Source organism: Paroedura picta, chromosome 7, assembly GCF_049243985.1.
Source record: "Paroedura picta isolate Pp20150507F chromosome 7, Ppicta_v3.0, whole genome shotgun sequence".
In the NCBI taxonomy this organism is placed as follows: domain Eukaryota; kingdom Metazoa; phylum Chordata; class Lepidosauria; order Squamata; family Gekkonidae; genus Paroedura; species Paroedura picta.
This window is the reverse complement of record NC_135375.1, coordinates 100,287,991-100,304,833: the sequence shown is the minus strand read 5'-3', so window position 1 is coordinate 100,304,833 and position 16,843 is coordinate 100,287,991. Positions and strand designations below refer to the sequence as shown.

General features: G+C 45.2%; 1 protein-coding gene across 3 annotated transcripts; it reads left to right on the top strand.

Moving 5' to 3' along the window:
* Positions 1–26: 26 nt before the first annotated feature.
* On the top strand, positions 27–15,133 carry LEPROTL1 (leptin receptor overlapping transcript like 1). Of its 3 annotated transcripts, XM_077345694.1 has the most exons (5): positions 27–154; positions 790–864; positions 7,189–7,264; positions 10,285–10,471; positions 11,902–15,133. In XM_077345694.1, exons 3-5 carry the CDS (start codon positions 7,227–7,229, stop codon positions 12,016–12,018), a joined length of 342 nt encoding a protein of 113 aa, XP_077201809.1. In that variant the 5' UTR covers positions 27–154; positions 790–864; positions 7,189–7,226; the 3' UTR covers positions 12,019–15,133. The 3 variants fall into 3 exon arrangements, with proteins under 3 accessions (XP_077201809.1, XP_077201810.1, XP_077201807.1); XM_077345695.1 differs by lacking the exon at positions 790–864 and having other exon boundaries at positions 75–154; XM_077345692.1 differs by lacking the exons at positions 27–154; positions 790–864 and adding an exon at positions 2,172–2,463.
* Positions 15,134–16,843: the final 1,710 nt, after the last annotated feature.

Genomic DNA, 16,843 nt, shown 5'->3' with positions numbered 1-16,843 from the left:
GCGTGTCTATCCAGGGTCCTGGCGTTTCGCGTAATCCATTGTTAGTAAGCCAGGGGATAAGGAACGTTCTGGAGGTGCGGCGCTGATAGCGGATTTGGGGCTAGCAGGAATCTTGGTTTACAATGATGATATAAGCTATGATTGCTGGATCTAGGTTGGGAAACTCTTTCTACTTCCTTTATATTTGCCAAGCACGTGGGTCATTGGCCAGGAATATGTCTAGGGTTCGTCTTTTGTTGCAGAATTAAAAACTGAGAATACTGAAGGACCTAAAAGACTTAACAGTGCAATTCTGATGATACTTTCTCGGCTTCATTGAGAAGACTTCAATGGGTGAATAGACCTCTTGAGGTTCAAATAGGATCGGGGCCACCAATCGTTAAGAATGACCCTGGTATATCCAAGTCACAGGGCCACATCGCTTTCAAAGTGAATTCTCTATTATTCTTTGCACCTTGTGGAATGGCCTGCCTGATGTGGCCGGGAAGGATCCAGTACTTCTCTCAGTCCACAGGTTGTAAAAGAATAGTTCAGGGAGCCATTTTTATAAAGGGAATAATGCTATAGTGAAATGCAAAGGTTTGGGAATGCAGCATTATAAAAGGAACAACATTCATGTTTGGGTTTTTTTTTGTAATCACAGGCAAGCGACACTGTTGTCTCATTGGGTGTCTCACAAAATTTTATTTCATTGATTTACATTGTTTAATCTACTTTGCATGAAAAAGGTGATCTATAAATAAGGTCAGTGAATAAATAGATTAATACTCAGGCTGCACTTCTCTACAGGCTTACAGCTGAATTGTGATGGATCTGATTCTGAATGAACCATCTGAAGAACAGTCAATCCATCTATTTTTACGGGTGAAACTGAGTCAAATGTACTCCTAAAGACTGGCTGCAATGAAATGGGAAGTAATTATTTCAGAATAAATATCAGTAGCCTCTTCATGTTTATTGAAAGTTAGTGTATTTGTTAAATGGGTGTATTTCTAAACATATACGTGGACTTTACAGTATGATTAAAACATGCTGGTTCTAGAGCAGCCTTTCTCTGCTTTTTTTTTTTTTACCATTGAGAAGCCCCTGAAACATTCTTCAGACTTCAAGAAATCCCAGAAGTGGTATGATGTATTTATTTATTGAATTTCTGTACCACTCAGGGCAGTTTACAAAAGACATCATGGGTATGCATTGAAATATAATGATAGTAACATAACAGTGGTTCCATAATTAAACTTAACAGATTATAACAAAAAAAACCTAACAGATTCACAATTCTCAACTTTTAACATGATCATGCAGAATATGGTTGGGAAGCACAGCTGTGTGGGGCCCCTCCCCTCCTTCCCACCCCCTCCCAGCCTATAACAGATAAATTAAAATAATCCATCAGAGAGGCCTAATGTCCTCCGTATTTTAATTTATCTCTTATTTGGAATAACTGATTTGAACAAGTAGATTGTACTGTAATGATAGTATAAAGCAATGTAGCTTTAGATAGATAGATAGATAGATAGATAGATAGATAGATAGATAGATAGATAGATAGATAGATAGATAGATAGATAGATAGATAGATAGATAGATAGATAGATAGATAGATAGATAGATAGATAGATAGATAGATAGATAGATAGAGATGCTTTTTCTGGTCTGTGAACAGAGACAGTTGCTAATGGACTCTGATTCTATTGTGCTACTTCAGACCAACATGGCTACCCATTTGAATCTAGTCAAATGTTTTGTACTTCAAATAAGTTGATGCCCTAAGATGCTTCCATGCTTGAGAGGACAGGCAGGGGACAGAAGGACAGGGTCTCAGCTAACTGCTATCAGCAATTGATTATGTATTTGCTCATCACTCTCTTAATGTAGACACATGTATTGCTTCCCATGCAATTCAATTTCAAGTGAATACGAACAAATCCAAGCTGCTGTTTTCCCCTATTTATCTCTGTAACCTGTTAACCATTTTCACTATGCTGTATGTTAATGGAAGCATCCCTACAAGTGCCAAGCCGTACTACCTATACCTTTGAACTGATCAATTCCATTCCATTGTCTCTGAGGAAGTGCGCTTGCACACGAAAGCTCATACCTTGAAGAAAACCTTGTTGGGTCTTAAAAGTGCCCCTGGACTCATATTTTGTTCCGCCGAGTTTCTCCTGGAGAAAATGGCTGTTTCATAGGGTGGACTATAGTCCACTGAGGTCCCACCCTAAACCACGCCCACTCCCAAAGTCTCAAGTCTTCCCAACCCAGAGCCGACTACCCACGCAGACCTCTTTACCATAGAGCTTCACACCCAGGCGAGTCCTAGACATGTCTTTGGAACGCGCGTCCTCCGATTGGCGGAAGCCTCGCCTACTCAGGGAGCGCGTACTTCCGGGGCTTGTCTGTGGTCGGCGGGGAGCGGCCTGTGCGGCAACAACAGCGGCGGCATCATGGCTGGCATCAAAGGTAGTTTTCCGGCGGTGGCTGGGAGGGGCGGGGAAGGGAAGCCTTGAGTCGCGGCCAGAGCAATGCGGCGGGAGTCGGGGCTTCTCCCGGGACGGCACCCCCCCTCCCCGCCGTCTCTGGTGGTGACGCAGCCCGACGGTCCTGGGCCCCGCTCGGTCTCCATGGCGACAGGCGCCGGGCTGGGCGCGAGGCGACTCGGACTGGGGTACGCGGAAGCGGGTGGAGAGTCTCTCCCCCCCCCCCGCAGCCCCCAGCTCCAATTGTCTGCAGGATGCCGGGGAGCTATGCTGGCTCGGGTCTACCCAAGAAGGCACGTTTAAGCGGAATGTGCACTTTCTATGCACTTTAGTATTATTCTTATTTGGTGTTTGATCAATTTTTATAACCGCCCCTCCCAGCTTAGCCTGCTCAGGGCAGTTTGAAACATTTAGAAACCATGCAAAGTTTGCATTGTCCGCAATATAGCAATAAAACAATAACATTCTGTATGAAGCCATAGACCAGTCATACCAGTGAACATCTACTGGTGCTTCTGGCATCCGGCCCACTCATTGCTTCTTGCATTCAGGGAAGGGGGTGTTTGCCCAGGGATATGTAGGGGATATGTTGATTTTCCTTTTTTGCACGAAATGCAGCTGCAAAAGCATACTGAAAGTGCATTATCCAACGTGTGCAGAATGGGCTGCTAGAAACACCTTATTAGATAGCGCACCTACTGCATACTTTCCGCATAGCGTATCCGAGGTCTGTTAATGCTTGCTGGCTGTGATAGGCGAAGAGAACCTTGTGTACCTTTGGCCACAAGACTGAAGGGCTTGTTGACTTTTGTGACTACCCTACTAGCATCTTATGACTGGCTGGCTGCTAATCCTTCCTTCTATGTAAACCGCCCTGAGCCTTCGGGGAGGGCAGTATATAGATGTAAGTAGGTAAGTATATGTAAGTAAATTAATTAATTAATTAAATAAAAATTAAAAGATTAAGAACAATTGCATCCTGTATGAAGTGGAATTTTGGAATACATTCCTATGCAGATATCTCTTTGGAAGCAAGCCCTGTTGAGCTACTGGATGGTTACCTTGTGCTACCTTAAAGAGCCAGTATTGTCTAATGATGAAAGAGTGGTGGACTCTAAGCCAGATAACCAGTTTTGATTCTCCACTCTTCTCCATGCAGCCAGCTAGGTAGTTTCAGGCTGGTCACAGTGGTCTTAGAGCTGTTCTTGCAGAACAGTTCTTTTTAGAGCTCACTCAGCCCCAACTACTTCACAGGGTGACTGTTGTGGGGAGAGGAAGGGTAAGGTATTTGTAAGCCATTATGGGACTCCTTTCGGAATTGAAAACCAGCAGGGGTAATCAACCTGTGGTCCTCCAGATGTCCAGCAAACTGGCCTGGGCTCATGGGAATTGTAGTCCATGGACAACTGGAGGCCCACAGGTTGACTACTCCTGAAAACCAGGGTTTAAAAAAGCTGCACTCCTTCTTTAAAAAAACAACCATTAGTATAGCAAGGGCTTTCATAAGTGAGATCCCCTTTGATGTCTGTGAACACACCTGATGGGATGAATGTGTCTGTAAGTTGCCATAAGGTCATTTGATGTTTTGCCAAGGTAGCACAGCTGTTCTACTGGAAATGACTACATTTGAGTTTAGTGGGATGACTTTCCAAAGAAAAGTGTGCAGCCTAGCAGCTCATCTGATCTGTGGGCTTGTCCTCCGAACCTACACAGTTACCTGTTGCCTAGAAGAAGAAAAAAAACCCTGAGCCTTTGATAGCTGCATATGTCTTTAAAACGTTTCCATCTTTGCCATCTGGAAGTAACTCGCAACATTAATCACATAATTAAAAACAGCCACAATCTGTGCAGGTCTGTTTGGCTCTTTCTTTCTGGACAGTTCTAGTGATAAATAGGCAGGATTTTTTGTTATGGTATAAGCAGGACGCCTTTATGAGACCTGCTGGGGACATGCCACAACTGTGAAATGCCACAAGAACTGTCCAGTGTGATGATTCACATCTGAAGTTCTTATCTCATATTATGGTCAAGTGAAATCACTTGAAGTCACTTAAATCAAGTGAAACCCTAGAGCTCTAGATTCCCCTATGACTATTTATTGGGTGTTCAGGGTCTTGATTTCGAATTAGGATTCTTAAGAAAGCATGAGTTTAGGCTCTTGACACCCCTTTTCCAATCTACAACAGACACAGGGGAGTGTCATATAGCTCCTCTGTGTTTGCCCAGCAGAACCAATAGCAGCCTCTTGGGACTAGTTTAGTTCTAAAAAAACAGTGCTGGAGGGCTTAGATCCTTCACCCTGTTGTTTCAGTCCAAACTGAGTCTCTGCATGCCTGATAGCTGAATTTCAAAAACACCTGGCGCTCTAGGAATGAATCTCTGAATGCCCTGGGTTAGTTTGGCCCTGGGGGCAAGGATATGGCAGGCCTGTTTTTCTGTAGCCACAAGTGACGTGGTCACATCATCTCATCATACAAGCATAAAGGTGGAAGGAGCCATACAGGCCATCTAGTCCAACCTCCTGCTCAATGCAGGACCATGGGGCATTGTGGACAGAGTTCCTTCAATCTTAAAAAAAAGCACTAGAATTTTCTGTTTTAGAACTTGATGCCCCATAAATAATACAAACCTAAAGATGAATAGCTACAGTATGGCGGGGGCCGTGAGATCAAGTGAATCCAAAGTAGCTCCTGAATGGCTGTTGGTGTGAGTGTTGTTGGTGTGAGTGGTGGTTTTTCCATGTGCAATCGAAGCTGGTTTTTCCATGTGCAATCGAACAAAGTTTGAGTGCATCCGCCCCTTTAATACCAGCGATGTTTAATTCTGGGTAGACACTTTGTTGGTTTCAAAGGTCCCATGTAGCTTTATTCTGTAGCTTCAGACTGAACATGGCTACCCACTTGAAGCCATTTCCTTGTGCAAGTTTTTTCTCTCAGCTGTAGAGGCTGACTATGAGGGTAAATGAGAATCAAACTACAAATAATTGAAAGAGTAGAGGACTGGGATAGCCCAATCTGGACTGGTCTCCTCAGAGCTTGGAAGCTAAGCCGGGTTGGCCCTGGTCAGTGTGTGGAAGGGAGACCACCAAGGAAGGCCAGGATCCTGATGTGGAGACAACCAATGGCAAACCACCTCTGAGTGTCTCTTGCCTTGAAAAATTGCACAGGGTCACCATAAGTCAGCTGTGCCTGGACAGCAGAAAGAAACAAGGAAATGAAACTACAAGTAGTCATAAAGGTAGTGTTAATAACTGGAAGTAAATAGCTACTGTATAAACTGTATAAACTAGCTAGCATATTGTATGTTAATGACGAGCAGTGCAATCATAAGAGTTTTATTTAGAAGAAGAAGAGTTGGTTGATATATGCCTCTTTTCCCTACACGAAGGAGGCTCAAAGTGGCTTACAGTTGCCTTCCCATTCCTCTCCCCACAACAGACACCCTGTGGGGTGGGTGAGGCTGAGAGAGCCCTGATATCACTGCTGGGTCAGAACAGTTTTTATCAGTGCCGTGGCGAGCCCAAGGTCACCCAGCTGGCTGCATGTGGGGGAGCGCAGAATTGAACCCAGCATGCCAGATTAGAAGTCCGCACTCCTAACCACTACACCAAACTACTACACCAAATTTATTGGCTTTCTTGCTGGGACTCAAGGTGGTTTATCACAGGCGATAAAACAGGTTTACGGAATGAGAGAACAATGCAAACAGCCAACACGGAACTGATGAACAGTGCTGAAAGTCGATTACAAAGTATATGGCCATGCAGTAAGAGCAAGCAATACCTGTGATACTCATTGTAGCAGTCTGCAATCTGCTTCCATGTACAGAGTTAGCAATTAAAGGTGCGTGGCTGGGCTGTTCCATTCTACCAGAGCTCTAATCTTTTTGAAAATTCTCTCTTGAAGTTTTTTCTCTCTCTCCCTCCAGTTACTTTCTTCCAGCTATTAGTAATGCTAATTATGATTGCTTTACAGAATTGTTCTAAAGCTAATGTATGCAGCACACTTTGAATGCTCTCGGGTTCTGGATACAGGAGTTCTTTTTTGGCCTAATAATTGTCACAAGGGCAGCTGGAAAACTTTCAGTGCCATCTTTTTACAACTAATAGCCAGAGGCTATAAGAATCGCTACAAAGGGGGCAGTCACAGCTACAGCAATGGTTCTGTAAGCTCTGTGGATTGACATCTTCCCACCACTTGCCATGTCTGCAGAAGAATCCACTGGCATTGTGATAGCGGTGCCTGTGATCAACACCCAAAGGAGAAACAGGTGGAGGGAGGGGAGGGGGATATGAAGGCAGCACAGGAAGAGAGTCTGCAGGGGGCATGAGAGGATTTCCCTCTCTCCACAAGTCTCCCATTTGACAGTACTTAATATGGAACAGTTAAATTGTATAAATAGCGTGTTTCCAACTTGGATAATGCCGTATCTCTAATATAAATATAATGAAAAGATGTCAGGTTATTCCTAATTCAAATGTGACTGGAAGTGTGGTAGTGGGGGGGGTCTTTACTATAGGCTTGCACTTTCACTTGCAACCCACAGTTGTAGTACTTAAAGTTCAGTGTCTTATATCTTTAGCATTCAGACTCCTGATTTGAGAACAGAGTCCTTTCCTCGGTGTCACCTAGAGCTCTTGGCGGTAGATAGAGAAAATGGTCCAAATATGTTGGGAAGATTGATACATTTCTGTGTTTCTCCTTCACAGCTTTGATTAGCCTGTCTTTCGGGGGAGCCATTGGCCTCATGTTCTTGATGCTCGGCTGTGCCCTTCCACAGTACAAGTAATGTATATTTTTTCACGCACTGTTTTGCTCCTCGCTCTTGTTTATTTGCCAAAACCATAGACCAGTGATGTTCCTTTAAACTTTTCTCTCTGACCTTCGTTCCTCAAACTCTCAGTGCTAAATAAACTGGTGACCCGTGATATGGAGTGGGGAACCGGAGGGATGCTGGAGCAGGCAATGTAAGGTGCTTTGTTTTTTTTCCCCTGGCAACATGCTTGCCTGCATAGCTGCCCTCAGAAATGAGCAAAGCTATTAAATAATCAACTCTGCAGTCTAAAAAAAGACCTACACACAACAAGATGGTAAAACAGCAGGAGCAAAATTCATTAGAAACCGACAGCCATTCAGATAATCCCCAATTTATAAGGCCTCTGCTCCCTTTCTAGGAATCTGACAAGTTTAGGAATTCAGTAGATTGGTCAGTGCAGCAGCAAAACCCAGCTTGACCTCAGGAATCCACATGTGATTTCTAGGAAATTGTTGCTGCTGAATCTCAATGGGTTAAATAACTGGGGGCGGGGCGGGGCTGCCTAGCTCTTTTAGGCTGCTGCTCCTTGTCCCCATCCTCTAGTGCTATTCCTCGCTATTGTACTATTCCTTTTCTTCTTGTGTGTGTGTGTTGTTTGTTTTGCATTCACTCAGCTGAGCATTGAATAGTGCTTAGACACGTGCCCTGGTCTTCTTCCTTCCTAGTTCTTTGATGCTTTGACAGACAAGAACAAACTGGTCACATGGGGTTCAGCTGAGCCTTGTATGGGGAACTGCTCAGGCAAGTCCCCATGAGGCTTCTGGCCTTCTTTCATGGTGCAAAAAGGCAAACAATGCCCTTGAGCTCTGGAGAGGGAGGAAGACACCAGCCAGGCCTGAACTCAGCTGAGAATGGTCCCTAGTCAGCCAGATGCTGACATGGATATTGATTGTGCTCTGCTGATCCTTGCAGATTGATGTCAGTTAAACATGGGAGTTTGCAATATGCTAAGTTATGGAAAAGGGACATTGTATAGAAGACTTGAGATTTGTTGTGATACGTCTATTCAAACAGAACATATTAAAGCCAAGAGATCCTAAAAGAACACTTTTGCAATTGGAATCTAGATATATCTTTCTGTTAGATTCAGTAGAACCATATGGTTTGAATTCCTAGTCACAGATTAAGCTGTTTGTAGAGCTAACATGCCCACTCTTTTTCACCAGGGCTGGTAAATGGGAGAGGCCTGGTAACAGGATACATAATGCCCAACCTTAACCGTTCAGTCCTTTTCTGCCCACCAAAAACACAAGCACCCCCTACTGCCTCTGACAGCCAGCAGATCTCCCTTCTCAGCTCTCTGGCTTGAGCACTCCTTGTTCCAACTCTCCATAGGCTAAACCTGTTTATCACAAGTTGTCCCATTTAGCCATACCTGCTCCTGCCCACCCTGTTAAAACCAGGGGAGACCTTGCCTCTCTTGGGTATGGTCAGGTATGTTAATCCAGGTTCCTCTTCTCTTGTTTGTTTGTTTGTTAGATTTATACCCCATTGCTCTCGGCAACCCGGCTTGCAGTGAGTTACATTAAAAAAAAAAAAAAACCATATAAAAAGTTAAAACTGTCCATACCCCCTTTTACAAAATTAATATCTGGTGGTGAAAAAGTGAGCTCCAACCTCCTCCCCTGTTTTCCAGCAGCCCCCACCTGGTGCCTCAGGAGAGTCCAGGGGTGCCATCATCCGGTAACTGTCTGACTCGGAGGAACCCTTTAGATCTTCCGTGCCCTGGCCTCAGTCGAGGGCCTGGCAGAAGAGCTCCGTCTTACAGGCCCTGCAGAACCACAACAGTTCCTGCAGGGCCCACAGCTCTTCGGCAGCTCATTCCACCAGGGCGGGGCCAGGGCTGAAAAGGCCAGGCAAACCTCCCAGGGGCTGGGCACCACCAACAAATTAGTGCAAGGCCCTGGGAGTGGCATAGGGCGACAGGTGGGTCCCAGACTGCGAAGGGCCTTAAAGGTCAAAACCAGAACTTGTAACTTGATCTAGACTGCAACTGGCAACTAATGCAGCTGCCTCCGCACTTGCCACCATGCCACCTCAGACTCAGAGCTTGTCTGTCCTGGAGCATCAGCAGTTGCCTTAAAGATGCCTATTTCAGAATGGGCGTCAGTCCTGATGATTAATTTGGGAAGCAGTCGGATTACTAGCATCGCCAAAGGCCGGTATATGCTTTAAACTAATTAATAGAGGTGTTGAATTATCTATTTGGATTACCATTATACTTACAAGTGAGAGGACAACCACTGAGGAAATTTACCCTTTGAAAACGGGATATATCTAGAAACCGTTCTGGTTGGATTCTACACTCTAATAAAGCAACACTGAACGAAGAGACCTTTTCCTCCACTTTATTCTATACAAATTTTGAAAATACTGTTAGTAGCCTAGGGATAGGTTTTTTTCTCTCTCTGTCCTGGAGCATCGGCAGTTGCCTTAAAGATGCCTGTTTCAGAATTGGCGTCAGTTCAGGTGATTAACCTGGAAGCAAAAATGCCGCCCCAAAGCCTTTACTGAATATAGTTGCATGATGGGAACAGAACTTCTTATCTGAAGCAAATGCTTGGCAGGGTATCCCCTATACTCTCAAAGATCATGAAGATTAGGCAGTTCAAATCTGCTTTGGGTCCCTGGCCCTAGCAGAACACTCTGCCTGAAGAGATCAGGGCCCTCTGGGATCTCACACAATCCTGGAAGGCCTGCAAAACTAATTTGTTCTGCCAGGCCTTTCTATGGTTGAGGCCAGGTAATGACTTCATGAGATGCTGGCCTCCCCAATGGAATTACCCAGTGACAGGGACCCCTCCAAACTCTGAAGAAACCCCACAGGGAGTTAAATGTATGACTGTTTTATCGTTTTCTTGCTTATGATGATGATAATGATGATGTATTGTTTTTAGATTATTGTTAACTCATCCTCGGTTTACTATTATCATTTTAAGAAGAGAGTCTGCACAGTGACTGAATGTTTGCCTTTTCCCTTTGCTTCTAGCACATATTGGCCCCTGTTTGTTTTGTTCTTCTACATCCTCTCTCCGATTCCCTACTGCATAGCAAGAAGAGTCGTCGAAGACACAGACGCCACAAGCAACGCCTGCAAGGAACTCGCCATATTTCTGACGACGGGCATCGTCGTCTCGGCATTCGGGCTTCCGATTGTGTTTGCCCGAGCATATCTGGTTAGTATTCTCTCCTCTTGAGCATGTTTTCTGCAGTGGCGATGGTCAAGTGCTTTAAAAATGACATGTGCTGTCATGTGAATTAAAGTTCCGGATTCGCTTGAAGCAGGACTGGCCCCAGGTTTTTGTGCTAACCTGGTTGGTGGGAAGGGCAAACTCCAGGGAATTGAAACTGCACTCCACAATCCCTCAGTTCTTATAGGGTGTGGGGGACTAACAGTATTGAAGTTGGCAGGGAATCCTGACTCGAGTGCTTCTCCGCACCATGGCTGGCTCTCTGTGTTTGTTGAACCTGTGAGGACTTGCAGAGGAAGGTTCTCTCCCGGGACACCCCACCAGCCTGCTGTTCACCCATCCCCAAGGCCATTTCTGTGATGTGACCCCCATAAAGACCTCATGCTGTGCTTCTCTGGATTAGTTTTTAGTTTTAGTACCCACACCCAAGTGCTGGAGGCCAGGTTCAGAGAGGGTACAAACCTGCATGTCCAGATCTTCAGGCTTCTTCTTGTGTTGGTGGCAAAAGGTGCCCTCAAATCATACTTACAGCGATCCCATTAGGCTTTCAAGACAAGAGATGAACAGAGGTGGTTTGCCATTGCTTGCCTCCGCATCATAAAACTGGTGGTCTCCCATTCTGCTTTAGGACCAAGCCTGCTTAGCTTCCAGAACCTGATAAGACAGAGCTAGCCTGGGCCATCCAGGTCAGGCCATTGTTATGTTAATCTGCCCACAGTGGCAGCTGAGATCTCAAAAGGTGTTCTCATGAGAGCTTTGCTGGCAAGAGATCCCATGGCTCTGCCTGATTGTCATTTTGAGGTTTTCTAACTGGTCCATTTGTTAGAAATAGCCCTTAGGGGCTTTTTAAAATGCAAAATCTGCTCCTTAGACCTGTGTGCATCTCCCCCCCCCCCCAAAAAAAAAAAAAAGAAGAGAGAGAGAGAAAGATCTCATGCTGTATTCTGTGTTTGGGGCAGTCATAACCACCAGCCTGGTGTATTGATAAAGCAGGTAGTTGTCAGTCTCCCAGCCGCTGTCGTCTTGTGCCTGAAATTATGGTTTGTGACAGTACTGCACCAGAACCTGGCCATTTTAAAGAGATTTTTACCACTTTCAATAGAAGCCCAGTGGCCCTACTGTTTTGCCAGTTGGAAATAGCTCACCTATTCATGGGTAGCGGAAGATACAGCCTATCGGAGAATGGCAACATGGTGTCATTGTACCATTGAAGCAAATAGGATCTTGCCCCAAGAAGCACTCCGAAACCATCTGCGAACCCATCTTGAGCCACTTGAAGGAAGAGGGGGTGATGGTAGATGCAGCAAGAAATGTAAATGCAAAAAATAGTGGGCGATGTAACATGTGACCACCGTTGCCCCTTCCTTCTGTGGGCCTAACTTGTGCGTGTGTCTGTTTTTACTTCCCCTCCCCAGATCCAGTGGGGTGCCTGCGCACTTGTCCTGACGGGGAACACGGTCATCTTTGCCACCATCCTAGGGTTTTTCTTGGTTTTTGGCAGCAACGACGACTTCAGCTGGCAGCAGTGGTGAAAAATGCTCCAGAGAACTATCGGGCATCATGCGTCATTCAGTGGCCATCCATCCAAGAGAGAGAACGGGCAATAAAGCGAATGTACTGTTTCCACAGAGAGACCCTAGGCGTAGGATGCTCTGTCATCCCTTTCCCCTCTTTTAACCTTTTTCTTTGATTTCAAGCGTTTTTAATTGTTGACGCCTTTTTATTTTAATGTGTGGGAGCCAGAATACTTAAATGTGATGTTTAAAGGTTTGGGGTTTTTTTTACTTTAAATCTCATAATATGTTTAAAGATGCCATTGTTTTCAGGTTTTTTTAAACCCTGGGTGGTTTTTTAAAAATAATCTGTAAGATACAATCCTATAACCAAACTGACAACAAGCTGAGAGTGAAGCCCAATCAAAGGAAAGCACTTTTGGCTTCCCTGCCCTAGGCGTGGTTATTTGGAATTATTAAGTCCCACTGAGTTCAGAGAGGCATAACGCCCAAGGAAAAATGCTAAGGTTGTTCAGTAGGCTTAGACATGCGCTGAACACTAAATCCCACCTTTCGTGCCCCCCAAAGGACATAGGGTATGTCACCTTGGCTTGATTTTGCCATGAATTCCCAAACATCTGCATGCCTGGAGGATTTTGGCCAGTGATGTGTGAAGGGCAAAAGAGAAAGGCTCAGTGAGTGGTTTGTTCTGATGTGGAGCTGAGGGCGGGGGGCAAGAGAGAGAGATCATGCCATTTCTACGGGACAGGACAGCTTTTGACAATAAAGGGGTTTCTACATTTTAATTATTCTGAGAGTTTCCGCTCAGTGTCCAAACGTTTTATTTGCAGATGCTATAAATGGCAGGCAGCACTTCTCGGCAGAGGAATCCAATGTTTAAAATCTCATTTTTTTTAAAGAAAAGGTTTTTGAAACATTTCTATTTATAAATATTGCATGCTTTTGGCATCCTGTGCCGGCTCTTTCAGTTGTACCAAAGGGGGAAACGAACGGCACGTCCATGGAACTACTGACAATGGGCACAAGCCAGACCGAAGTTCCCCCGTGGCATCCCCCTCTCCCCACGCGCAATGCATTTGCCCGCCTTGCATAATTTTCCACGGGGTCTTTTGCAGGAGAACTTCCCAGCAGATTGTGCCCACTGCATTTGCAGCATATAACCGAAGGATTTTTGCTTCCCTTTTTGTAATTTATTTTATACACGGTATCAAAAGGCTTTTAAAATGGAGATTGACATTTTTGCTGTAGGTGACGACTTACCGGAGCAGATTGATTGCTGTATTAAAATATTGTCAAAGTTTGGCTTCTCCGGCAAATCTTTGACTGAAGGGTGTTTTTTGTTTTTTTAAGTGACTGTCAATGTTTCAGTTTATGCATTTAATGTATTAAATGTTAGATCAGACCTGTAGTTCTGTTAGAATACGCCACCTGTAATATTTTCACTATATAATATTTGTTGCATACCTCTTAAATGGTCTTGTCGGTTAACCACAAATCACCACATTTATTAGTTCCTATTCTCTTGGTGTGATAATTTCACTGCTGGCTCCTCAGTTGGTTGTTTAGATGCCTGTCTGTGCGCTAACCCTGTGCATACATCTAAATTAGTCAGGTGGGATCACCACATCCAGTTCCTAAGCATGTACCCTACTTTTTTGAAACAGTCAGCATAATCCACAGCAGTGGCACTCCATAATACAGCTCAGTGGAATCTTCTTGCTCTCCTGGGCTTAACCGGTTAGGCATGCATGCACCACAATGCCAATGCGCACTGGATCCTATTCAGTGCAAGTAGAAACAAATTTTCTCTTCTGCTGAGCTCACTTGAAATTGCGCCTCCCCTAGATGTGAACAGTGACAGGAGAGAGGTACTGCAGTGAGAGGTAAAGACGCTCCCCTCTTTCCGCTAGTGGAAGCGGCTTCCGCTGAACATAGTTGGCATCAAAGCCATTTCCTTGCACAGTTCCCATACAACCCCGTCGGCACCTTTCATCTTGCCAGTTCCCTGGGCAGGGCCTTGGGGAGATAAAAGGCACCTGGATGAATACGTGAGCCGTATATTGGCCTCTGGTTGTAAGTGACGCCTTGTGTGCTGCAAGGGGGCTGCATGAAGACCACCTACAGATTGTGTAACTGAAACAGCGACATACGGAGGTCGGAGCATCGTGTGTGCCCCTTGCATGCATCAGGCACTGCAATCTTTATTGGCGCATAAGCATCATTGGGTTTCTGTGCATTTTGTTTTTTAAAAAGCCACGATATGAATGTGAACTGCAAAGCAAGCATTGCAGTCAGCTGATCATGAGAGTGACATCTGTATTGTATTGTCAGAATAGGAGCAGGAGATGGACACAGGCTGGGGGGGCTCTGAAGAGACCGATTCCAAACAGAGTCGAGGCTGAGAATTAAAGAGCCCCCTTTGGGGGTGCTGAAGGTGATTTTTTCCTCCCTAATCTTTCTTTAGGTAGCAGGTACCCATTCCACCCCATTCCTGTGCTGTCTCTTCAATAGATTTTGAAGTCCCCTTGGTTTATGCCTCAAATTTGTCATCTGGCCAGGGAAGAGGCAGCTGGTATTTAACAGCCATAGGTCCAAAGTCCCTTATAAGCATGGAACGAGCTCCACAACTGTCTGGATCTAGTCCATGTTTTTCCACATGAAAATTCCTTAAGTACTTGATTTCCCCCCTCAGTTTACAAGATTTGGAAGCCCAGTTCATTGAGCTTACAAGTCCACAAAGCTCCTTTGGCAGTTCTGAGCGCCAAAGGTGGCGCATGTCATTCTGCGGATGGATGTGACCTTGTTTTGTGATCCTCCCAATCATGACCCCTAGCAAATGGCTTTTCTTCTCTCACGCACTTCCGTTGCTTTTGTTAGTGGCTACACCTTGGTTAAGCACCCACTTTGGAACAATATAATGTATTTCCTGTATGTGGATTGTGTGGGCAGCATTGTGAGGACTGTTGGTTCATTTTTAGACACAGCGCTGTCTCTGGTTTTCAGGTTAGACATTTGAGAGGTGTGTTCTCTTCCCTTCTCCCCCTCCCCCCATGTAATATGCACTGAACAGCATTGCCATCCTTCTACCAAGAGAACTTTTGATGAGAAAAATTAAAAAAAACATTAAATACCACCTTGCTTGGCTGTTTAATGAACATCTTATTATCTAGGCATGGAATTGGGGTCACTGTGAGTGGGCAGGTAGTTGTGAATTTCTGGCATTCTGCAGAGGTTGGACTAGGTGACCCTGGAATCCCTTCCAACTCTATTATTCTGTGACTAACAAGGCAGCGAGTCTTCTTTTGTTCCAGGAACCATGTGAAGAATCAATCAGTGGTTTTTCAGCAACAGCTTCTCAAGACTGGCTGTAACGTTCTCAATGCGGGTATGGACAAAGCCATGTGTTCAAATGACGTTTTTGCACCCAGCTACTCCAAAAAGAGGTCTCTATGATCTATATGAATGCAGACTTGCATAATTTTGTATGAAGCAGCAGTTTTTCCTCTTACAGTTTCCCTCCCGCCCCAGCTTTTGATGTTTATGAAGAGAGCTAAAGGTCTTTGCAGGGAAGCATGGGTCCCTGTTAATGCCAGGTGATACCCCTTAGGGAGGGAATACCCAGATGTTGGCAGGCTGAGGGCTGCAGCTGGTGCAGCGAGAGATTCCAACTTCTAGGTGTGGCTTGGAGACCTCCTGCTTGGGTAACCTGACATGAACTGGCAGCCAGCAGGAGATGGAAAGGGGGTTCTTACTGCAGTGTAACCTGGAAAACTATGGGGTTTCTGAGCAAGTGCTAGAGCATTGCCCTGGTGTGATGCCAGCACTTCTGGGTTGTGCCAGAAATGATGGCATCATGTGGTGATGAAGATTCTCCACCGTTTTCAGCCTGCATCTGCCTATCGACCAAATGAGAATCGGTGGACAACAGCAACAATTACCACGAGTCGGCCTGCCAGTAGCGTACCTCACAGAATTACAGACTACAAAGACCGGCTCCCTTGGAGAAAAGTGCTGCCTTGGAGGCTAGACCCTGTGGCAGCATAGCCTGCTGAGATCACGCCCTAGTGGAGGAATTTCCCAACCCGCAGATGGCAACCCTACCCAGTAGATTGCTCAGATAAAAGAGACAAATCACACACACACAAATGACTTTTAACATGAACAAGGATGGAGTGGTCAATTATATCAAAGGCCCCTGAAAGGTATAAGAATATTAGCAACAACTGACTCCTGTCCCGTTGAGATTTCCATCAGTATTTATCAGATGCCGTGGCTGGTGTAGCCAGGAGATCCTAAGATTCTCTGGCAGCCAGGCAAGAGACATTAGGAGTTGGTTTGTCATTGCCTGCCTCAATTTCATGACCTTAATGTCCGTTAGAGGTCTCCCACCCAAATACTAGCCAGGCTCAGCTCCGCTCAGCTTCCAAAATGGGGCTTGCTTGGGCTACCGTGCTGAGGGTTGTCCACCCGTGCAATCAACACAGCCTTGGGTCAAATCCAGTCCTGATTGAAATGGGTCAAGGACAGATGTCATCCATTCCGCCGCCACCCACTTTCTCACCTTCCCTCAAAGGGCAAGTTGGAGACTGCTGATGATGATGGCAGTGATTTGCAAACCATAGCTTAAAACTTTTCGCTTTTCTCAGGTACTCAGTTTGTCTGCTCAGGAGCCCATGCTGTGCATAGAACCCTGGAATATATTTCCCTCTGAAATGTTGGTTACAGCAACAACTTTAGGTACCAAAAAGGGAAGGGGGCTCACAATACCCAGTCATGGAATCTGGGCTATGAGAAAGGGAAGCATAAAACGATTTTGAATAGTGACTAGCCATCACCAAAGCTG